This window comes from Chenopodium album, chromosome 15 (assembly GCF_948465745.1).
Source record: "Chenopodium album chromosome 15, dcCheAlbu1.1, whole genome shotgun sequence".
Lineage (NCBI taxonomy): Eukaryota > Viridiplantae > Streptophyta > Magnoliopsida > Caryophyllales > Amaranthaceae > Chenopodium > Chenopodium album.
This window is the reverse complement of record NC_137848.1, coordinates 47,742,249-47,765,911: the sequence shown is the minus strand read 5'-3', so window position 1 is coordinate 47,765,911 and position 23,663 is coordinate 47,742,249. Positions and strand designations below refer to the sequence as shown.

At 35.9% G+C, this 23,663-nt stretch overlaps 2 protein-coding genes across 5 annotated transcripts; one reads left to right on the top strand and one right to left on the bottom strand.

Moving 5' to 3' along the window:
- The first annotated feature begins 9,021 nt into the window (after positions 1-9,021).
- Positions 9,022-13,642, top strand: LOC145583241 (AP2-like ethylene-responsive transcription factor At2g41710). Its single transcript, XM_081640432.1, has 9 exons — positions 9,022-9,432; positions 10,469-10,551; positions 10,752-10,760; positions 10,840-10,928; positions 11,070-11,143; positions 11,248-11,298; positions 11,754-11,818; positions 11,963-12,570; positions 13,249-13,642. The coding sequence occupies exons 1-9, from the start codon at positions 9,197-9,199 to the stop codon at positions 13,303-13,305; spliced, it is 1,272 nt and encodes a 423-aa protein (XP_081496558.1). The 5' UTR covers positions 9,022-9,196; the 3' UTR covers positions 13,306-13,642.
- A 1,021-nt stretch (positions 13,643-14,663) lies between these two features.
- LOC145583240 (pentatricopeptide repeat-containing protein At2g41720-like) lies at positions 14,664-20,872 on the bottom strand. Of its 4 annotated transcripts, XM_081640430.1 has the most exons (11): positions 20,559-20,696; positions 19,082-19,137; positions 18,594-18,766; positions 18,348-18,453; positions 16,969-18,078; positions 16,774-16,879; positions 16,483-16,687; positions 15,736-15,868; positions 15,549-15,653; positions 15,061-15,181; positions 14,664-14,974 (listed from the first exon to the last, which is right to left on the bottom strand). In XM_081640430.1, exons 2-11 carry the CDS (start codon positions 19,088-19,090, stop codon positions 14,859-14,861), a joined length of 2,184 nt encoding a protein of 727 aa, XP_081496556.1. In that variant the 5' UTR covers positions 19,091-19,137; positions 20,559-20,696; the 3' UTR covers positions 14,664-14,858. The 4 variants fall into 4 exon arrangements, with proteins under 4 accessions (XP_081496556.1, XP_081496554.1, XP_081496555.1 ...); XM_081640428.1 differs by lacking the exon at positions 19,082-19,137 and having other exon boundaries at positions 20,559-20,872; XM_081640429.1 differs by lacking the exon at positions 19,082-19,137 and having other exon boundaries at positions 15,559-15,653; positions 20,559-20,872.
- Between the last annotated feature and the right edge of the window lie 2,791 nt (positions 20,873-23,663).

Here is a 23,663-nt window from a genome sequence, read left to right as displayed (position 1 = left end):
TGTAATCCCTTGCGTCTTTGAAACGCTGTGACGGCTCAGTCTCAACTCTTGTCGGCTGTCTGCCCTTCCCCCCAGCCGACTGTGTTTTCGCCAGCAGGCTAGAGAAGTTGGTCCGTGGGACTCGGGGAGACCTTCCATGCGGACGGCGGAATGGGGTGTTACCAACATCAGTTGCGTTGGTCTTGTTGTTGGCTTTCTTGGAAGTGCCTCCTCTCCCCTTTTGCTGGGTAGCCTCCAACTCCCTGCGGAGCTTAGTCAGTTCGGCCATTAGGGTAGCTGGGGTGACAGGAGGTTGTTCGGCCTCTTCAAATGAGGCAGTCAAAGGATTGCTTGAATGTATGGTAGTACGTATGTCTTCTACATATCCGTCCTCGCCTGGGCGAGGACCAGTATTAGGTGTCTGACCATCTAGTGCCATAACGGACGAGTATCCCCACAGACGGCGCCAAATGTTTCGGGGTTTTTTGTGAACTCCTCGAATACTGGTCACGTTCTCCTGGCAATGAGACGTGGAAACCTGCAAAACAACGAATATTCCGTTTATCGGAATATTCGCCTCCGACGATCAAGTTAGAGATCAGAAATCGGAAAAGCTAGAGAGAGAAAGTAGAGAGAAGTTGGAGCTCTTTAATGCTCTATATTTATGTTATGTCACAATCCCCCACTCCCATCATAAATGATAGGGGTATTTACAGGGGTGGGAACATGTACCCTTCTAGGGTTTATGCCCTAGAATTTCGTGACATGATTGGCTGCGCAATCAGAGGTTGCCACGTGTCATGGGGGGCGCCGTTTTACGGCTCTCAAGGGTTTCTCGGGATTTGGGCCTGAGGTCATCAGGGCCTTTTTCTCTTTCTGATGTTGTATTAGGGCGTTTAGAGATGGCTGACATGTGTCACCCTGACGGGTGGACACGTGTCTCACTCTCATAGGGCCACGTGTCGCCTTTTTACTGGGCCACGTGTCACTATGAGATTGGGCCACGTACCTGGGGTATTTTTACCCTAAACAATTATGATCTTTTTGAAAAAACTACTTCTAGGATTAGAGGTTGGCAAAGTAAATTCCTTAGCATGGCAGGTCGTTCAACCCTAATTAAATCGGTTACTCCTTCCCTATGTATGCTATGCAAACTAATATTCTCCCTACTTCCCTCACTGGCGAACTTCAAAAAATATTAAACGGTTTCTTTGGAATAAAGTGGATAAAACTAGATATAACCCTAGGACTTATTGGAATGTTGTTTGTGACCCCATATACTGTGGTGGGTTAGGAATTAGAAACCTAAAAATTTGGAACCTTTGTTTCATGGCAAAACTAGGGTGGAAAATATTAACTCAACCTAACAAACTTTCTTTCAAAAAAGTATCTCCAACCCTAACCACTCTCTTATTTGGAGAGACATCCTTAAGGGTAGAGAAGTTTTAAAAAATGGTTTAACTATTCATATTGGTAATGGTGAAGACACCATTTTGGTACCACAAAGGGTGGGGGAAACTCCTCTTTACCTTAATGACAATGTGAAAATCCCGGATTTAAAAGGCCATTGGAGGGTCTTCGACATTATTAGGAATCACAAATGGTCCCTCCAACCTATGGCTCGTCTTATTCCCATCAACATCATCCTTAAGAAGCCATCCCTCTCCCCAATCTTCATTCCCTTATAGATAAACTTAGATGGACTCCGCATAAACTCGGTTCCTTCACTACAAAATCTGTCTATCACTCTTCTACTACTTCTCATTCTCTTCACACTATCTTCCTTCAAAAATTTTCTTGGTCTACTTTGTGGAAAATAAATGTCCTTTCAAATATAAAATGCTACTTTGGAACATAGTGAACATCCTCTTAGTAGGAGAGGTCCTGGCTAGAAATATTCCAAACTTCGATCCAATTTGCACTAGGTGTTCCTCCCCTTTTGAAGATATTCTCCATCTCTTCTGTGATTGCCCCAATTCCTTAGCGTTTTGGAGCCTTATTTTTGAAAATCATCTTCCTAATGCCTTTAATCTCCCTGAATTTTATAACTCTGATTTTCAAGGTTGGATATCTTTCAACCTACAAGATAACTCTTGGAAAACTCTTTTTGCAATTCTATCTGGCACTTATGGTCAATTAGAAATATGATGGTTTTCAATCAAAGTATGGATTCTATTTATACATGTTTTAATAAGTTCTAATCGGACTATGGTATTATCTTGAAATTGGCAAAGGTTGTTGTTGATTAACCCTCTTCTAGCTCAACTTCATCACCAAGGACTTGGTCTCCCCCTTAAAGAGGCTACTCCAAGCTTAATACAATCAGCTCTTGGACCTCTTTAGGTGTGACATGAGTTGGGCTCTCATTCAGTTAGTTTTAATTGCATGCACATCTCCATAATTGCACTATAGGTTAATTTTACAGCAGTACAATTTATTGCATTAGCAAAACTAGCATTTTTTTTATTAGTAAGTTCAATCAACGTGAAACAAATTAAATCAAAAACTATTTAAAATTAACAAATTACATAAATTAACACATCTCCAAAATTGTAGGGAATTTTTATTTATTTATTAATTATAGTTGGCTTAGAGATGTTGTCTTGTCATAATATTTATATACATTAGAGAAGGATGAGCAAAGGAAATATAAATAATAGATAGTAAAAAACATTAACTTAATTATTTAAATCTTCATATTGTAATATAATTCCTGATTCAATATTAAAAATCTCTCACGATCATTAGTTGTTCTATGATAAATACATCACTTAGAGTTTAGAAGGGATAATTCGCTTTACAAAAAATGTCTTACCGTTAAAAAAAAGGTAAAGTGTTACTTTAATATAGAGTATTTCCTTTGTCCCATAATATAGTTCTTATTTGTGTGTGTGTTTATTTTTTATTTATTTTTTACAGTATTTAAGAATAGGAGAAAAAAAGTAGATGAATAAATTAATAAAAGTAAAAAGTAAAATTATAGACATAGTTAGAGAGAGAAAGTGAAAAAGTACAAAGCATGTCTAAAATTCAAGGGTAATATAGAAAGTACAATAAATAAAGTTAATAAAGTGGGGGTATAAAGATCTTTATAAACTATCCAAAAATAGAAACAGAAACAACATTTTGGATCTCCAAAATAGAAAAACATGAACTATATTATGAGACGGAGGGAGTAATAGATAATTCAAGTATCAGAGAAAATTCACAATTTATTTTAAAATAAAAAAAATTAAATGATGTATTATGTACCACGAATAAAATAATAAATTTTATCATACAAATATATAAAATATCACATATTCTTATATGTGGTCAACCCTTATATGAGTTACTTCGTGAGTATTTATTTGTTTTAGAGTTGGGGTTACTTTGTTAGTGTTACAGGGTTATTCCATTCCTATTAAAGGGGTTACTCAGTCAGTTTTTTAGGGGTTACTTTGTTCTTTTACAAGTGGCTAGCCGCACACAAGACGCTCTGATATAATATATGTTTTAAAAAATACAAACAAAGTGTACTTCGTACGGTTTTCATCTAGCAAACAATTATTATTGACATCTTCTCGTACACCAATTCAGTGTAGAAATTACATTGATATAAGCTTCTTTTTCATCTTCATACTTTTTAACTTATATTAAGAGTATATGTTTTAAATGTCAAGCAATTATTTATCTCGTGTCAATTAAATTATCCTCACTTGACATAAAATTACAAAAAGTAAAACCCTAGAACATCAGACACGATAATCGCTAGTTTACCCTTATATACAGAACTAAACTACTATTGATTTTGAGTTGTGTTTTGAATAATTCAACCTGACTCATCAAACCTAAATTGAAACCAATTTGAAAGTGACTAATTTTGAACAGAGTTTAGTGACCTGAACCTAGATTGTAACCAAACTTGCAAAAACCTATTTATTAACTTAATTGCAAAAGAATTCGTTCAAATTAGAGTAGTTGGTTTTTAATATGGTTTTAGTTGAGTAGATGTCAATTGTAGGGTTGAAATTGAACTTAAATTAAATGACTATAGTTGTAACACCCCCAAATCTCTCTCTACGGTATTACTAGAAAAATACGTATAATTATACTGTAGAGATAGACTTAGGCGTATTACCGCTGCGTGATTACGCAAGGCTACCAAACTTACTAAATAAAACCAATACTTTACAACGAAAACTTCATTACTCTTTTATTAATAAAACCATAATAGGAACCATTGTCACGAGTACTCATAAATAAAAACAAGAACCGACATTCCTAATCTAGATGAAGACATTCTCGGGACTCCAAATGCTCACATATTGACTCCACCTGAAATTAGTCAACATTGCTTACCATTACGGTAAACAGGACGAACCAAAACAAATAGAAAATACGAATTAGCAAAATATGCTAAGTACGATAAGTGCAAGATAAAATTCAATTTAGTAGCAAACATGCTTTTAAAACCAATTCCAATAATTAACCAATAATTCCAATTCATGATTCAAAACCAAATTCCAATATTTCAACCATTCCAATAATTCAATAACAATAAAACCAATTCCTTTAAATCCAATTCCATTAAATATCCAAATTCCTCACCCAAGTGTGCACACCACCCAAGCTAGTCTCCTTATATTACAAGGCTATTCTTGAGGAAAGACTCAGTCATACAAAGTCCAAAGTCTTATCAAATAAACCAAATCCACATAGTGGGATTACTAACATGCTTATAAAGCTTTAATAATAATTATTCAATAATTCAACAAATCTTTTTTAATAATTCCATGATAATTCAAAACTCCTTTTATTAAATTCAACATGCTTTCAAAATCAAACCTTTAAAACATGATTAACAATTTAATTAATCAAAGACATGATATAAAATCAACCTTTAATTTATTTATTAAAAACAATCCCTTAATCATACTTTTTATTTCATAAACCCTAATTCGATAAAATCATAATATCAAGATCAATTTATTAAAACACACATTAAAATCATACTTTATTTCATAATTCATAATTCAAGTCAATTTAATTCAATCACTAATAAAATCATATAAAACATGCTATTCAAACCAATCACTTTTGAAGGTATCTAGCCACCTAAACATAGCTCGATCCTTGCTTAGAAAATCACACAAAAGAACTCAAGAACCTTGATTGAACACACCCTACAATTAAATATAACCTTAATTAATATAAGGTTAACAAATAATCACAATAATTAAATTAAAAAACCCCAACTAAATGTACATGAACCTTTTAAATTATTTTCTCATAAACATTATTAAAAATCTGATTTTATTTAATTAAAACTATTTATATAAATCCCCCATAATAATTATAATTAATTAAATTAGAAAAGAGAAGAAGAAAAGATAGAAAACCAAGGAGAAAGAGAAGGAGAGTGGCGACAAGGGTGGCTGCCGGCGGCGGTTGGGCGGCGGCAGGGGGTGCTGGAGGTGGTGGTGGTGGTGCGCAAGGAGGAGAAAGAAAAAGAGAGAGAAGTAAGAGAGAATTATAAGAATTGGTGTAAGTGTTTGGTCATGAAATGAAGGGGTATTTATAGGCTAGTATGGGCATGAATTATGGTAGGAAAATGTAGGAAGAATTATGGCAAGAAGAGTTATGGAAATACTTGGAGAAGTGAACAAGTAATTATGGAAAGTTTTGATATTAAGGTGATTGTGCATAATAAAAATATGAAAGGTGTGTTGTCATCAATTACATACTACTAAAAGCGAATCTAAGAGAACACTTGTCAATGTGTTATTAAAAAAATTCCCGCCAAAATTACTTTCTAAAAAAATATTATTACTTTAAAAAAAGGATTGCATTTAGATTATGACTTTTATTTTATGTAAAATCTAAAGTAAACTTCCTAAAATCTCGACTTACACATTATAACTATCACATATTTAAATATTTTCTCTCTCATGTTTTTATTGTTTTAATACGAACTGTATTTCATTTTTAATATGAACTTAATACTGATCAATCGATTTAGTTTTTTAATATCTAATTATATTTTCATTATAATTAGTCAAAATCCGTGCATTGCACGGGGTTTCACCTAGTGAAAAATAATATGGCAATGAATATTACTTGGGGAATAATCAAGAGAATTAAAAGGTAGGAAAATATGATGATCAAATATTAAGAAGATGGAAAAATGAAATTAAGGAAAATAAAAGATTTTTGGGAGATATTTAAAAATACAATTTACCAAAATAATTTCCCCTAAAATCACGCAAGAGGGTTGAAAATCTTGAGCTTCCCATAGCTTAGTTTTTCGGACCTCCTTAGTAATATTTAGGAAGATTTTTGCTCGGTTTTAAGGAATAAATAATTGTGTAAATAATATAGAATAATTAATTAATTAAATACCAATTATTCACCAATAAATAACTAAGAAAAATCAGATTTTCTATACATAGAAAATCCGAAATTCTTAGCTAAATAAATGGGAATTTTCGGAATTCTTAATTAATTAATAAAATATAATTTTGCTTAAAATATCCGAAATATATAAATAATCTGATTTTTAAAAATAAAATAAATGGATAATAAATCTTATCTAAAATCTAAAAATAATAATTAATAGGTTTCAAGGTATTTTTGGCGCCAAAATTCAAATAGTAAGTTAATTTACTAAAATACCCTTTTTATGAAATAATAATAAATAAATAAATTAATTAGAAAAATACGTATGAAAATACGGGGTATTACAATTGTCATTAAAACTTGTCTATGCATTTCATCCCAAAAAATGAGACAATAAAATTTAATTCAAGACATTTAATCCATTGATTCAAACCAAAATTGCACTTTGATTATTGAACCATCATTGTTCAACCTAAATATGACACTTTGATTATTGAACCATCATTGTTCAACCTAAATATGAAAATATTTTACTTTAACTCAACTTAACCAACCCTTTTAACAGGTTTAGTAATAACCCAAATCAATACAAAATGGATCTTGTATTACCAACAATTTAATACCATAATCATGATTATCAATCTACTTAGTTAAATTCTTAAACACAAGATGATAGCTATTGTCCGAGATCAATTCTATTTATATCACTACTATGGTGAGCCTTTTTAGAGGTGTCAAAACCACATCAAACCCGACCCGATCCGAAAGGAACCTGGAAAAAATTTGATCCAGATTTCGAATCATGTGGACATAGTAATTTAGCATTATTCAACTTTAAAAATTAACAAAGATCTTCTTATATGAATTAAGTTACCAAATAAAAATTCTCTCAGCTCGCCTCTACCCTCCTCTTCTTTCCTCCTCTCTTCTAGGGTTTCTCCAAAAACTTGGTCGTTTAGGCCGAAAATAGCCTAATTTCTTCGGAAATTAGACTATTTCCGACCCTTTTCCCTTAATTTTCTTTAGTTTTGCAATTTAGGTTTCAATATATCTACACTACTGAAGATATTCGTCCGTCTCCCAATGGTGGAGTCGTTAGTTTTTGTTAGTTTAGTTGTTTGTTTACGTTTAGGGTTTGCTTGTGTGTTAGAGTTTATCAAAAAGGTAATCATCTTTTGCCCTATTGTTAGTTCGTCGGTAAAGATTTGTTCGGGATCGCAATGGTGTCAAGTTTTCGAATGCGTTCAAGCGAATCAGATGAAAATCATCCTTACGGCTATAACAAATCGTTAGACCGTCTTTGAAAAAACTGTATATTCCAGCGATTGTGCGTGAGATGTACTACAGTGCTGAAGGATTTATGTCTTCTTCATGTGCAATTACTAATATATATAAATGGATCAAATTATGGAGATAATTAAGTTCGTACATTTGGGTCGTCGTTATATCATAGCTAGAGATACTAACGATCTTTAGGCTAGTAAAATAGGATAAAGCCCAATTAGACAGATCCTATAAGGTCACACAAAGGGCCTAGATCGAGCACGAGAAGACAAGGTCGATGATGGGTCTCATCCCCTAGCATGGCCGACCATATGGAGGAATAAGGAGGGTTTTGGGCTTCATGACTTAGTCTAATTATAATAGGATTATAGATAGACTAGGTGTCTAGGGTTTTGGACATAACATTCAGTGATCAGTTTAATCAAAACCCTAATTAGCAAACACGAGACCAAACCACTCTCATACTCTATCCCTCTCACGGCACTCTCTCTCCTCCTCGGCGCCAGTGTGGTGGTTCGTGGTGGTCGGCTTTGTCCATTAAAGGTAGTGATCGTAGTTTTCCTCCTTTACTTGACCAATCTAGTATTGGTGGACGGCTCATTCGAATCCCGTGGACTAAGTAAAGGAGCAACGCTTGGGGCTGTATTCTCTCCCTAATTTGCCAGTCGAGTAGTTTCGTGAATTCACGCTTCAAAGGTATGATTATGTATCTTGTGTGTTATACGATCTTGGAATTAGGTGATTTATGAATATGATTAATGTTTTTCAGCGTTATAATACCTATAAACTCCTACAAGTGCAAGATCTTTTTAACGATCGTAACTTTGATGAAGGAAACCCTAGTTTCATTCAATTTTATGTATTTGTTAATTTAAATTTCATTTGTAGATGTCGGATGATTTTTTATTAATAAATTAATTTGTTTAAAAAAAAAAAAACTTTAAACATTTATTCGATGTGACCCAACCCGACCTCACCAAACCCAATCCGAGCATCCAAATTGACACCTCTAGATTTTTTACGTCCAAAACCCCAATCCAACACTATGGAGCACGACTCAAAAGCATACAAAACACGAAAAAGCAAAGATTGTCGTTCTCACAAAAGAAGATGACGACTTGAGTTTAACTTCAACAGACACTAGGAAACCTCTACTAGATACACCTCACGTGAACTCGGGTCTTCTTTCCTGACAATTCCACAATCAATTTTGAAAAAAAAATGCCAAACCCCCCTCCCAAAATTACCAAATTACCCCTCTCACCCAACTTAGCCGTTGAGGGTCCCCTTTTCTCTCTCCTCCAACTTTTAACCTCCTCTCTCACACTGTTCGTTTTTTCTTCATTCATCCCACTTAAATCCCAAAAAAAAAAAACACCAATAATTTTGTTACTATCATTTTCAATATCATACAAAAATACCATATATATAATCTATAGTATCATTGTTATCTTTTACATAGGATACTTATTTTGAGTCATTATTTGAGTATATTTATTTATAATTTATAATTTTATCTTGATTGTTACCGTTGGAAGTGGTGGTGGAGGGGAGTATGGCGTCGACGTCAAGCGGCGATGTCGGCGGAGTTGGGGTGGCGACAGTGAATATGACATCGGGTGCGACAACGGCAGTGATAAACAAGAGTAAGGAGAGCAGTGAGAGTGTTGGAGTGGTGTTAATGAAGAAAGTAAAGAGAGAAAGAGGAGGTTCTACTGCTAAAGATAGGATCAGTAAAATGCCGCCTTCTACTGCTGGTAAACGTAGTTCCATCTACCGTGGTGTTACCAGGTTTTTCTCTTTTTTTGTTATTTGATCTGATTTTGATGGGTTTTTGTTTGATTATGGAACTGAATTTTATATTGTAGTGTAATTTGGGAATGTTTGTTTGATGTATTTTTGTAGTTTCTGTTGTTATGAGTGAGAAATTGTGGTGTAATTTGGGTTGATTTGATGTAATTGATTAGGTTACTCTGCCTTCCACTGTTTGTAACAATGGATGAAGCGGTACTCCTTTCGTCTCTTAATGTTTAATCACTGTCTAAATAGGAAGAGCTTTTAGAGACGGAGGGGGAATTTCCATTTGTAAGTGAGCTAGATTAGTTAGTAAAGTTGGGGTGATGGAGAAGGTGGGAACGAGGTTTCGAGGAAATCCGAATGTATTGCTAGATATAGCTTTGATGTCCTTGATTAAGGACTTGAAATGCTAGATTGTGTACTAAGATGTTTGTTGCTCGGATCGGAGTTGAATACTAGAATATTAGTAATGGATTCTACGGAAACTTTGTATGAGTATGTTGTGTTCTAGGCCTAGTATGTTACTTGGGACTTGTAGATTGGTTATAACTTATAGGTATGTTGCTAGCTTCTCAAGTGTGGTAATTTTATGAAAATTTTGCGTGTTTTAGGTATGTTGCTAGATCCTCAAGTGTGTTAGGGGTTTGTTACTTGGGACTTGAATACTAGATTGGTTATAGGTATGTTGCTAAAAGTTTAAGGTGAAGTGTAAAGTGTCCGTACCCACGTGGAAGTTCGAGCATCTTATACAGGCCCTTGAAGTGAATTAAAGTCTGAGTAATATAGGGCAGGAGCTTGAGGAGTGGATGATCTTTGCCAGTAAGTGGTGGTTATGAAGATGAAATACATAGATGTACTAAGTACATCCATAAGCTATTCCTCAAATATTAAGAATTTAGTTGAGTACAAAAATAAACTTTATAATTTCGGTTTAGGAATATTCAGGGATGATGTTTGATGTGTAAAGACAATGTTAATTCGTTTCTCCTTTTTTTTGGGGGGTCTATTTGGGAAAATTTTGAAACATCAGGCATAGATGGACGGGTCGATATGAAGCTCACCTTTGGGATAAAAGCACTTGGAATCAGAATCAGAATAAGAAGGGAAAACAAGGTGATTCTTTCCTCCCTTAAATGCACTTTTTTTTTTCCTTTCCTTTTTCTGTAGTTTCTCTCTTAAGGCTGTTAGCATTTAATCATTTATGCTTCTTTCCTGTACAGTGCTAGTTTGATTGAAATTATAAGAAACTGACATTATTTTGCTCGTTGTTGGCTATCATAACCGATGAACGCTGCTCAATCTACTCTTTGCAGTTTATTTGGGTGAGTACATGAATGCTTTCTTAAAGTTATATCTTTTTTGTTTGATCTTTTCACTTAAAAAGTAACATCTTGTGCTCAGGTGCATATGACGACGAGGAAGCTGCAGCTAGAGCATATGATCTTGCTGCCTTGAAGTATTGGGGCCCAGGAACTCTTATCAATTTTCCAGTGAGACTCCTAAAACCTAATTCTCTGCCATATATCTAAAGCCAAATTACCAAAGACATGGTTAATTTTGTAACTGCACAAAAAGATAAGTTGAAACTTTGGATTCACATGAAAATTAATAATGCCGGTAGTGTGATGCAGGTCACAGATTATAGTAGAGATTTAGATGAAATGCAGAACGTCTCCCGAGAGGAATACCTGGCATCACTCAGGAGGTGAAAACCATTAGCTTTCACAACCTCCCTTTTTCCTTGTTATAATATACTGTGTGCATTTTGAACTAGCACTCTATGTTGATTGTCTTTTATGCTCTATGCAGAAAGAGTAGTGGATTCTCAAGAGGTATAGCTAAATATCGTGCGCTTTCAAGGTATGCTTTCCATATCTAAGTGGCTTGATTGCTAACTTTTTTTTACCCACCTTTGTTATTCTGACTTTTTAATATTTCTTGCTATACCTTTGTCAAATAAATCAGAGTAGCAGAAAAGAACTTTGTCTTTATTCTGTCCATATTTGTCATTGACACTTGACATAGTATCTATTATACTTTGTGTATGTATAAAGCTATAGCAGCCAGCAGGGTATCATTACAAAGTAGTGAATTGCATAATCTTCTTTCTTATCTATTCAAGTTTTAATCCATAAGAAAGATCTATGGAATAGCCTCAGTTTTATACACGCACTGCAGATATCCTTGTTATGGGTGCCAAGATACCCGTGTTTCTATGACTTCATCACTAATCTTAAAATCTGTTAGCGAGTTCAACAATTTAGCTTGATTTTTTAGAAGTCTGATTCTGATATCTTGATACTTCTTTGATCTAGTGGCCGATGGGAACCTTCACTGGGCCGTGCTACTGCAACTGAATACCTTCATGGCATTCACTATGGTATTCTACAAACTTCAGCTGATTTTTTCTTTTATTCTTAAGCTTTGTTTGCGTTTTTTGTTCCTTTGTTGTTATAATTGAGATTTAGTTTCGTACTTCATCCTACCTTAATTCTCACTTGAACAAACTTAATCATTGTCCTAGGTAAAGGAGAAGATACCTCAGCTGAGGGTGACTATCCTGGGGGTTTTCCCATTGAAAGAAAACTCGATTTGACAGGTTATATCAAGTGGTGGGGCCAGAGTAAAATCCGACAATCAGGCGGAAAGCATAGCAGTGCTGAAGAGATGGGGACAGAGCTCAAATCACTTGAACGGGATATCCAGTCCACAGAGCCTTATCAGATGCCTCAGTTGGGAACTTCATATGAAGCAAAGAGAAATAGTAAGGGCTCTTCTACTTCTGCTTTGAGCATATTGTCAAGATCTGCTGCATACAAGAACATGCAAGAGAAAGCATCTAAAGCAAAGGAAACTACTAATGATAGTGATGAGAAGGAGAACAAGAGTTATGTTAGCAAGATTGATTGTGGCAAAGCTGTCCAGAAAACAAGTGATGATACTGGAATTGAGAGATTGGGGTCTACCCTTGGAATAGGCGGATTACCTCTGCACAAAAACATGTTTCCTTTGTCTCCGCTACTCACTGCTCCACTTTTGACAAATTACAATGCTATGGATCCTTTAGCAGACCCTATTCTTTGGACGTCTTTAATGCCTGTCTTGCCTACGGCCCCTTCTCGGACTGCTGAGGTTTGCATTTGTTACTCCTGCTTATTGTTCTTGGCAATGCTCTATTTACCTATTTTTCAGGGAGAGGGGCTCAAGGGGGGGGGGGGGGGGGGGGGGGGGGGGGTCAGTAAGACTCTTTTCTGGCAATCATTATGGCAATATGATTAAGTATAAATAAATAAATGTTGGCCTGTTGGGTGATGGGAAGACATTTTTTCAATTAATTTTAGGCTGTAATGCTGAAAGGACTCAGGAATGAAAACATTACAGTTATCACTCTTTTGCATTTGTTATAGGTGCTTGGTTTCATAATTTTATCCTGTGTGTCAAAGAATTGTATTGGAGTTCAATGAAATTCTAAATGATGGAAAATCAAGCATGGTCTTATAAACATAAAAGAAGCGGAGTTTAGTTAATGAACTTGTCTTCGATGAATAACATCTTGTTTCATTTTGCATCATAGCATCTATTTTTGTGGTACAGGTTTCTTGGTGCTCAACAAGAAATTAACCCTGTGTGTCAAGTGTGTCGGAGGCATGAATTACTGAATGACGGAAAATCAACTTGAACATTAAAGGCTATTGAAACTTATAAATTAGAATGTGGCTGTCTTCCACAATGGCATCTTGTTTTGTTTTTACAATATTATTTATAATTACTCAAGTGCCTGAAAAGTTCTGCTACTTGACATTTTTACAGGTAACGAAAACTGAGACCAGCTCAACGAACGGCTTCTTCAGGCAGGAAGAAGGATGACAAAAATCCATGTTCTAAGTTTTGATGAAGGTATCTGGCCACTATAGAGCAGAGAACTACAGTATTACAATCAGAGTATGAAATCTTTATGATAGAGCACAGGGCATGCTTATATGAGGAGAAAATAAAACAGCATGGGCGGACTATGTACCTAATATGAAATGCATAGCAGGAAGACTTATCTTCCTCTCCCTATGCACCTAACATCTAGGCTTAAGCTGTAAAAGGTGCAACCACTTGTTAATATGTAGCCATTAGCAGTTATTTCACATTACTGTAAACTCTATCGTTGCCTCAGGCAACGCTGCCAGTATATTTTTCAGGCTGCTTTATAGTTTCTCTTGTTCCCAGGTTAGTTATATTATAGACTTGATACTTTGGTAAATGAACATATATAGAAGAAAGGACACTCACTTGACATACTAGGTTAAGACCTAATTGGTATAATGTTGAAACCATACCATGAGAGGCATAAATACTAGGTTAAGAATGTGACTTTGATAGTTTCTATTTTCAATTCTTTTGTAACTCAATTATTTTAACTTTCAGAGTTCTCTTTCCCTTTAATATTGTAGTGTGTCATTGTTTGTACACAGCTTATTGAAATATACTGACTAAATATAACTAGGTTTATAATTCAAGAGTTTCCTAACACTGCAGAATGTGATAATGAAAAAGAAAACATTACATACTATGAACTGCGGCGAGCAGTACTGATTTTTGTATTATCTATGCAAAATTGTTTTGTGCACATTCTTATTTGGTATTATTTTCTGCACACCGTTCAGACTTGTGGTTTTAGAGCTAAGCTGCCTGTATGTGCTGCATCTCAAGTTGGATGTGTTCTTGTAGAAAACACCCCTTCGTGTGTATGGGAAGAAAACATACCACCATCTGAACACAGAACTACAAGTAAAAATAGTCTTACAGAAGCAATAGAAATACAACTATAACTAGCAGAGAGCTTACTCCTAAATATGATGCTTTCTTAATGCAAATTTGCAGTTTACGGCTGCGTATAAAATGTATAATGCAGCATAGCAACATGGATGACTTATATTAGAGGTGGCAATCAACTTGGTTAACTTTGCTTACAAAGTTCCAATTGCGCCAATGTGTTTGAGTGATATTCAACCATTCAATTAATGAGTTAATTGGATTGGTTTCACTTCATCTTAGGCTTGTCAGTTGATCGTTAAAAACCAATCAACTTTAGTCACATTAAACGTTCAGGTCACTTCAATTTCAATTTCAAATTTGGTCAATATTAGGCATGATTCGGGCCGAGTCAAGAATTTTGTTTCGGGTTAGTTTTTGTATTTCTACTAGTTGTCTTGGCTGCAATTTCCTTGGAAAAATAAGGGAAAGATCCATACATTTACAAAAAGATATATAATTACAAATATTTACTAAAAGATCATATGATGAAAAAACGCCAGAAGCCTACAGACTTGGAATACATGACAGTTATACAGGTAAAACCAATATACAGAATATACCTAAACTGAGCTCCTTCAGTCTTTCGTACTATAATTTTGAACAAATTGCACGGACTAAGTAGCTATTTGGGGATGAAGTTCACATTCCTCTGTCAACTCTGATGCTGAAAGTGAAGAGCTGCACAGCTGGTTTTGTGAAGCCAGGTTTCGAGGTCTACTTTTCAAGGAATCTGTCACAAAGTTTAAGTTCAGTTTAAACATATAAAACAAATAATTCATGATTAAAATAAAGGGGAAATCTCCTGAGAAGACTTACCTATGCGCTCTTGAGTGACTGCAGCAAGGTCAGAGCCACCGCTTCTTTGAGCAAAGTACAACACATCCCGGTACATTGCAACTGAAGGCTGAAGTCCTGCTTCTTCCATCCACTGCAAAACCTGCAATGTGATTTAGGCATTTTGCTATATTTTTATTAAATCTAAATATAAAAGGATTAAACGGAAGACATGATACAACTAATTACAAGACTTTTTCTTAAAATTTAAATGAGTTTCATCTAGCATTTCATCGAAATTAATTTTCAGAAGAGACATACTACCAATCCCTTTGAAGCTACTACCACTACTAAAGCTAGCTTGCTTCTTTTAGTTATCAGTTGGCCTTTCTAGCATAACTCTAAAATTTTGGTAACTTCAATTTTAATGCTTTTTAACAGAAAAAGAGGTGCATTTTATCTGGGATTGTCACTCTGATAGTAGATCAAGAGCTGCAGGTGAGCAGCCTTATCATTGATTAACAAATGACCTCAACGTACTTTCTCCAATTTCCAGCTGCCAGAAGATTTTTCAACAAGGTTGAATAGGTAGAATAGTTGATCTCTGTACCTGATGCTACGATCTTAAGAAACAACTGCATGGTTGAAGGTACATAACAACTGTAAGCACTAGTCAGAATTCAGAAACCAAAAGGCCCGTGCAGAAATTTGGATTACCTTCATCATTGCCTCCATTTTCCCATATTTTCCAAGAAATTGCAACAGGTGATTCAGAAAACCAGTAGAAATTTTAAGGAATGTAGGTTCCATCACACTAATCAGATTGATTGCCGTTTCACAATCCCGAAGCCTTCAAACAGAGCAACAAAGTTCTGAAGTTAAACAAAGAGCACAAGGAGTATAAAATCTACGGTCTAGCACTTTTATTTTCTTGTGAAAGCAACCCATTTGGTCTGTGTATTTGCCATTAAAAAAAATTAGAAAAAAGATCACAGAAAGGACATATCACAGCTCCATTACAACCATGCAATCATCAAATGTCATATTGGTCCTAATCAGATGTCAACAAGTAGTAAGAAAAAACCCAAACGATTACGATGAGCTTGCATGAGTTGAAAAGAAACAAACATGCACAGGATCATGAATCCAAACGCATACATCTTGCTTAATGAGCCCAATATAACAAAGTACAACACTCATGCCCCAATTAACATTAGTCTGCCACATCATTTCAGCCAATTTTATTGTAAATCAGATCTTGAAACAAAAAAGTAGTAAAATAGCACTCTCTTGTTTTATTAAAGATATTAAACATGGTTTAGGACAATAAATCAATGTTATTTAAAATGTTAGTGAATAAAGAGAGCCTGGCGCGAATAAATAACATACAGAAGTAAAACGGACAAGCAATGATTAAAAAGTGCAAGAACAAACAATATGCTTCCAGTAATTGTCTAAACTTACAAGCTACAGGCAGATATGACTTCAAAGTGCACGGCATTACTAACTGGAAGGTTTTTTTCTTTCATATACTCCAGTAAGATAAGAACTTTAGCTGGTTGACCTCCTTTATTGAATGCCCTCATCAAAGCTGAACAGGCAACAACATCAGGTTGGATATCATCTGCCTCCATCTCCTGAAAAATTGCACATGCTTTGTCCCACTTCTCTGCAGTTAAGATCCATTCTCTCTTTAGATATCAAATCCCTCCAGAAGAGGTACAAGAATGTCAGAGCTCCATGTTTCAACCTTACCAGCTTCACTATAGGCGTGAATCATTTTTGTATATGTAATGACATCAGGTTGACAACCAGCTGTCTTCATTCTAGTAAACATAGATTCTGCCTCTGCCAATCGTCCCTGAGACAAAAACAGAGAGGAGGCAGAAGAGGGGTCAGATTCATCCATACAAATTAAAAGACAACAAAAGATAATGTGTAGGCCCTTGCCTGCTTACTATAGGCACTGATAGCAGAGGAGTACACCTCCTTGGTGATAAGAATGTTCAAATCTGTCATTTCGTCAAGAAAATTAATAGCCTGATCATACTTTGACACCTTACAACAACCACTTATCAGCACATTGTATATACCAGAGTCTGGTTTCACATTCTTTTCCCTCATAGCTTTAAACAGAGATAATGCCTTGTCAAATTCTCCAACATTCATATAGCTTCCAATTGCTGTGCTATAAGCAACTAAATTTAACTCAATGCCTCGCTTCTCAGCTGCTGAAAGTACTGAATCGATTACTACCTTCTCATAACAGCGACCACATGCTGCCAGAAGAGTAGATATTGAGACAACGTTAGGTTGAATACCTTCTCTTTCCATTTCACGCAATACTTCCACTGCCTCAGCTAAACAACCATTTGAACCATAAGCATCAATAAGTGCATTATAACTAATGATATTTGGCTTCAAGCAATGTTTCTTCATCAAGTCAAATGCTTCCTTGGCCTTTTTCGGTTTTTGTGACCTTCCATAGGCATTAAGTAGAGAAGTGTAAGACACAACATCTGGACGAATACCAAATTGCTTCATCTCATTGAACACTTTCAGCGCTTCTTCACTCATTCCTTGAGAGGCATATGCACCCAACAGAGTGTTGTAAGCCACAATATTGGGTTTAAGACCCTCACCAAGCATTATGTCAAACACAGCCTTGCAATTCTCAAATTCCCCACAAACGGAGTACATATGCATGATGCTAGTAAATGTTACTACATCAGGGCGACACTCAGATTTCTTCACTCTCATAGATTTTAAAACACCAACAGCTTCCTCATAATGACCAAGTTTTGCCAGGCAGTATATTATGATGTTAAGAGTTGTAGTGTCAGGGCGTATATTTGTCCCTTTCATAAGTTCAAAATAGGACAAAGCTTTAGAATATTGAGCACCGGTTTTATAGGAAGACAAAATGATGTTGTGTGTTACCAAGTCAGGCCCAACTCCATTATCAGTCATTTGTTTGCAGATTTTAAGAGCCTCTCTCCAATTTCCACAAGATCCACACGCATTGATCAAGTAATTATATGTTGATCGACTTGGAGGAATCTGTAATAATGCATTAAATTCAGTCCAAACTCATACTCAGATATAAGATATGGCAAGGTACTATTGTATATGCAAAAAAACCTGAAAGTAACTTAAAAGGCTGGGAAGGAACAGGCATGTAGAACAATATAATTTCCATGGTTATCTACTAAAGATGGTAATAGAACACAGACAATCATGGGAAGCGCCCCCCCCCCCCCCCCCCCCCCCCCCCCCCCCCACAACAAAATCCCCCGTAAACAACTAAGCAAAATTATACAATTACATACAGCTGCACGAAGCATATCTTCCATAATATTTGTAGCCCAACGCCATTGACCAGCTCTACCATGGGCATTGATGAGAGCATTATAGGTTTCAGCATCTGGCTTGCACCTGGAAAAAAAAATATATATTAAGCAATCAAATGCAAGTATGTTACCCTTGTAACTTTGAAACTAGAACCCTCGCTTATGAGATGCATCTAGCAACCAAAGAATGATACAATAAAAACTTCTGATGGATCACAGTTGAACTTCCACTTTTGCATCTCAAAAAATAAGCCACGAGCCTGATCTACATTATTATGCCTGGCATGTAATCTGATCATCATATTGTATATGTCATTCCGTGCACAATAATTCTTCTGATTTTTCATCCAACTGAAGACATGAATTGCATGCTCAATAGAACCCAACTGAGTCAACTCCTACAATCAGATATCAGAATTTAAGTCCATAGTGAAAATGCAACGTACCTACTCAACAATCTGGTTCACAGGTCACAAAACCTAGACTACCAAGTTCCAAAGAAGTAAAGAGAAAAGTAAGAAAGAAAAAGAGCACAAATTAATAATCTTCAAGTCTTAATCATTTTAGAATAAATAAAATACTCATAAATTTATCAAAAGGAAAATGTTTTATGGGGGAGCAAAACTAGAATCATCGAAAGCTTCGACTAAGCATTGGTCAGGGTTAACGAGAAACAGAAGCAAGAAAAGGAATGAATAACTGAAAGTTTATACCAGTTCCATGGAAGACCATCACTTAGCAGAACAGGTTAACCCAACAAGTTCATTTCCTGAAAAAACGATTTAGGCCAAATTGGGATGAAAACAGAAAACCTGGAAAATGTAAATAAACTTCTTATATTCAGCCAAAAAAAACTACGCCTTTTTTTTCCTTTTGGGGGGGGGGGGGTGTTGTGGAATTCCATGGTGGAAATGTGCAAGCAATGAACACATAGAAAAAAACAAAAAGGAACAATTTCCTGGAACCTTCAAAATGTTCAATGATACTTGGCATTAGAACATAAGCAACAATCGACAATTTCTTAACATATGATGCTGGATAGCTTTAGCACTCAAATCTAACCTAGGAGGGGGGGGGGGGGGGGGGGAACCCTTCAAGCTAGGTGTAATTAATATCATCAAGGGCATGCTTGGATTGGGGGTAATATATTAAGGGGGTAATAAAAGTCAAACTTGAAAAAATATAACTAGAGGTGTTGTTGTAGGAGGTATGATGTTTACAAATGACATAAGGTAGTTGTTCCATGAGGAAAAGAGAGGGATGGAGGAATTATTACCCTCATAATGAGGGTAATAGATACACCCTCCCCCCAGTGTAACTATTACCCCCAAAATGAGCCTCTTTCTTCGCCTCATACCTCACCATCACTGCATAATTTTTCTTACAAGAACACCATCACTATCTTCTCCTTCCCTATTTACTTTCATTTTGCTTAGTTTGACTTTTATTACCCTAGTAATACATTTCCCTCAATCCAAGCATGCCCTAAACGTGCAGATTACGGTTTCTCAAGAACAGTCAAAGATGGACATGTTAGAACTTGTACAGGATGATTTCACGTGTCTCAAACAGTTACAATACAGATAGAGCACATATTCAATAGTATGAAGGATCATAAAGGCTAGGACCCGGTTAGGACCCCTAGAGTCAATTCAAAGGTTTGCTATACTTTTGTCAATTGTTTTGAATTAACTTCAAATGTAAGTGGAGAGCTACCTTCAAAATACCATGGTTTTATACTTCCAACTTCTAAATTCATCAAGTTTTCATCTACATGTAACAATGTACTCAAATTTACCCCAAGCAAATATTACAATCACAAACTGCATTGACCAACAATGCCACTCATCACTATCATCATCATCACTATCAACAAAAATAACCAAAAGCAGCCAAACTGCCAGTTTGCATAATATTTTTTAAAAAGCATTTAGCACAAAAGTTTCTTGAAATTACCCAACAAAAGCCACAGCATTTACCTACACCCTTAAAACCGACATAGTGGATGTCAACTAGCTTAATTGGTTGAGGCCTTACCCAAGACCTCGGCTCAAATCCCGCCTCCATCACTATTAAACACCCAAGAAAAACCCCACATAGAAAATCCTCTTTGACACACATTAACATAAATTTTCATTATAAAAATTAAAAATAAAAATACTAGTAACAATATTATTAATGAGAATTTACCTGAATAAGAACAGGATAATTCTTCCTAGCAAACCTGCCAACCCAATGATTCAAAACACCCTCAATATCATCTCCAGTACTTAAAGCCAAAATCTTCTGAACCACCTGAGTAATTGACCAATCCTTCTGAAAACTTATCTGCTTGTACCTTAATCCTGTACCTTCTAGGAATATCATCCTTCCTCAAACCACTCACGTGCTCAGTCACGTGATGTTCTCCTTTGTCATAATCTACATAGCCTTGCTTCTTTCTCTCCCATTTTCCTGGGTTTTTTGTGGATTTTTTGCCATCAGAATTTGTTTTCAAACGTATAGTCTTGATTTTTGAGGGAGTTTGGGAGGTGGGTTTTGTTGGGTAAATGGTGGATTTTATGGGATTTGAGTGAGATTGATGATGATGATTTGGGTGTAATTGTTGGGTGAAGTTTAATGGAGATTGAAATTGAAACTTATTGCTGTCATCAGACTGAGCGTCAGAGAAGAAGAGACGCAGTAGTTAAGGGGAGATGTTGCAGAAAAGGCTGTGAAGAAATGGTGGGAAATGTGAATGAAGAGATAAACCTTCCCACTCTAGTTGGGGTTTTGCAAAAATTGCCAACGGTTTATTTTTTTTATTTTTTATTTTTTGGGACATATTTTAATTTTTAGTATGGGTGTAAAACTGCAAGTGGATTGGATAGTCTATGTCCCATGACTCCATGAGTCCATGACTCCCATCTAGGGATGTCAATAGGGGCGGGTTAAATAGGAGACGCACCTCATCTTCATCTAAGAGCATTCACCACAATGATAAAAAAAATGCTCATGAGCAAATTCTATGAGCAAATTCTATGAGCAAGAAAAACGAACTACATCATTGAGCATTTGGAAATTAGCTCATGAGCAAAATGTAATTTGCAAATCCTATGAGCAAAAAAAAAGTATGAACAGTAACATATGGGGTTCATATGAGCCCCACAAGAATGTAAACTAGCAACTTTCTTTTTTACTTTGTCCACCTCCAAAATGATGTATTATGGGTGGGTCAAAGAAGAACGGTGAGGAAATTTTTTTGATCATTGGTGGGATAAAAATATGACCACCAAAATGCTCATGAGCAAGAGGAGAGAGAAAGTGGATAGAGAGAATGGGGAAGTGGAAAAATGCTCATTATGGTAAATGCTCTTTAAGGGGCGGTTTAGCTAGATATGTAGTGGAGATGGGCATAAAAATTATACCCGTCATAAGTGATGAGTTAAATATGGATTTTACAGTAGACCCACCATTTACCCACTCATCATGGCTGCCCGCCCCTCTTCTCATACACCCAATTTAATCACTATAGGTAGGGGGATTATAGTCATATTAATGAATGTATGGTAGTGGCACATATGCAAAATAATTGTTGTTAACATAAATATTATGTGGTACTACATTAATTTTTTTGGTTGAAAAATGTAGCAATTAGTAGGTTTGGAGCGAGTATGGATAACTAAATGGGTGGTGGAGTGAGGATGCTTTTAACTTGTAACAATTCGGGTGGGGATGGAATGATGGATGTAAGTATTGTACGTACCCATGGGTGTTGGGGTGGGTTTGGAATGGGTATGGATAACCAAATGGGTGGTGGGGCAGGGATGGATTTTAACTTGTACCAGTTGGGTCGCGGATGGATGTAATACAGAAATACAATGAATAAAAAAATTGGATCTATATGATATGATAGAAATAGATAAAGTTGTTAACTAAAAAAGAAAAATATCCATCCAAAAGGCTTTTGGAAGATGAGTTGAGTTTGTATTGTCAATACTTGGTTTGGATAGTTGCATGGATTAGATTTCATTAATCAAGTGATTCATTTCTTGAAATATTTTAGATATATTGATTTTGCAGTTTTGTTTGATTTCATAAGGTCTTTGATTGATTCGGTTGATTCCTTGATTGGTCCAAGGGAGCTGAATGAGGTGGGCAACGTGTCGTGCCGCTGCGGACCATGCCTGATGGAGGCTCGTGTCGTGACATGCCTGCATCTTGGCGTGTCGTGTCGTGCCGGGCCACCATTTAGCACACCCCAGCCCGTCGTGCCGTCCCGGGCCGTCCATAATATTTTAATTTTTTTTGAACAACTTTTAAAATGGATATACTATTTAAATAATTTTATTAATTTATTTTTATTTTTTTTATTATTATATTATTATTCTTATTTTTACTATTATAGTTCTTTATTATTAGTTATGTTATTGTATGGTCGTGCCGGGTCGTGCCTGATATGTCGTGCTGGCGGGCCAAACTACCGTGCCGCCCGTGGGTTCGTGCCGGATTCTTAAAATCGTGTTCACGGCACGGCCCACGACCCACTTCTCGGTCACCGTGCCGGGCCCGTGCCACCCACGGGCCGGCATGGCCCATGCCCACCTCCGCATAGACTTAGTCTATGTGTAGCCCCACGTAGACAAAAAAAAAAATATTGCGATACATCAGCACTATAAAAAATGAGCGGGAGAACTAAGCGGTAAAAAGTGTGTGAGAGTCCCGCCTAAGGAGTAGGGGTGGCAATTCAGGTCAGCAGGTCGGGTTCGGATCAGATTTCGGGTTAATTTCGGGTTATTCTTATAAACTATAAATAATAGTGTAAAACTTAATATTATTACGAAATATGAAATTTGGGTCAAATTCGGGTTGTTCGGGTTCTGTTCAGGTCGGGTTCGTGTTACTCTCAGTAACTTCGGGTCGGGTTATCAGATCGGGTCAGGGATTGCCAGCCCTACTAAGGAGAGAGGAGTGGTAAACGCGTTAGTTGTTGATGAAATTATCGCGTCATTTTCATAAAAAAATACTTCTTCAAGCAAGGTAGTTAAGTAGTTTTAGAAACCATTTGTATAGCAATGGCAATTGACTGTGAAGAAATTCATTGAATTTAAGCTGAAATTAAACCTCTTATAATACTATTATGTACAGTTTTTAATTCAGCCATTAATGTAATGCAATTCTTATAACATCTTTTTTCTTATTTATAACATTTTGTGATATTGATGTCCATACTAGTACCACAACTAAGAATTTGATATGAATTTTGTTTATAAAACATTCATTTTTGATACTAAAATAATCATTTTTTATACTAAA

Bases quoted from the DNA above. Each gene is read 5' to 3' on its own strand.
- LOC145583241 (XM_081640432.1), top strand. From the start codon at position 9,197: ATGGCGTCGACGTCAAGCGGCGATGTCGGCGGAGTTGGGGTGGCGACA. The intron at 10,929-11,069 runs GTGAGACTCCTA...AGTGTGATGCAG, and splicing joins GAACTCTTATCAATTTTCCA to GTCACAGATTATAGTAGAGA. The intron at 11,299-11,753 runs GTATGCTTTCCA...TCTTTGATCTAG, and splicing joins AAATATCGTGCGCTTTCAAG to TGGCCGATGGGAACCTTCAC.
- LOC145583240 (XM_081640428.1), bottom strand. From the start codon at position 20,735: ATGATATTCCTAGAAGGTACAGGATTAAGGTACAAGCAGATAAGTTTT. The intron at 15,869-16,482 runs GTAAGTTTAGAC...CTCTGTTTGAAG, and splicing joins GTCATATCTGCCTGTAGCTT to GCTTCGGGATTGTGAAACGG. The intron at 15,654-15,735 runs GTAATCCAAATT...TCAACCATGCAG, and splicing joins AAATGGAGGCAATGATGAAG to TTGTTTCTTAAGATCGTAGC.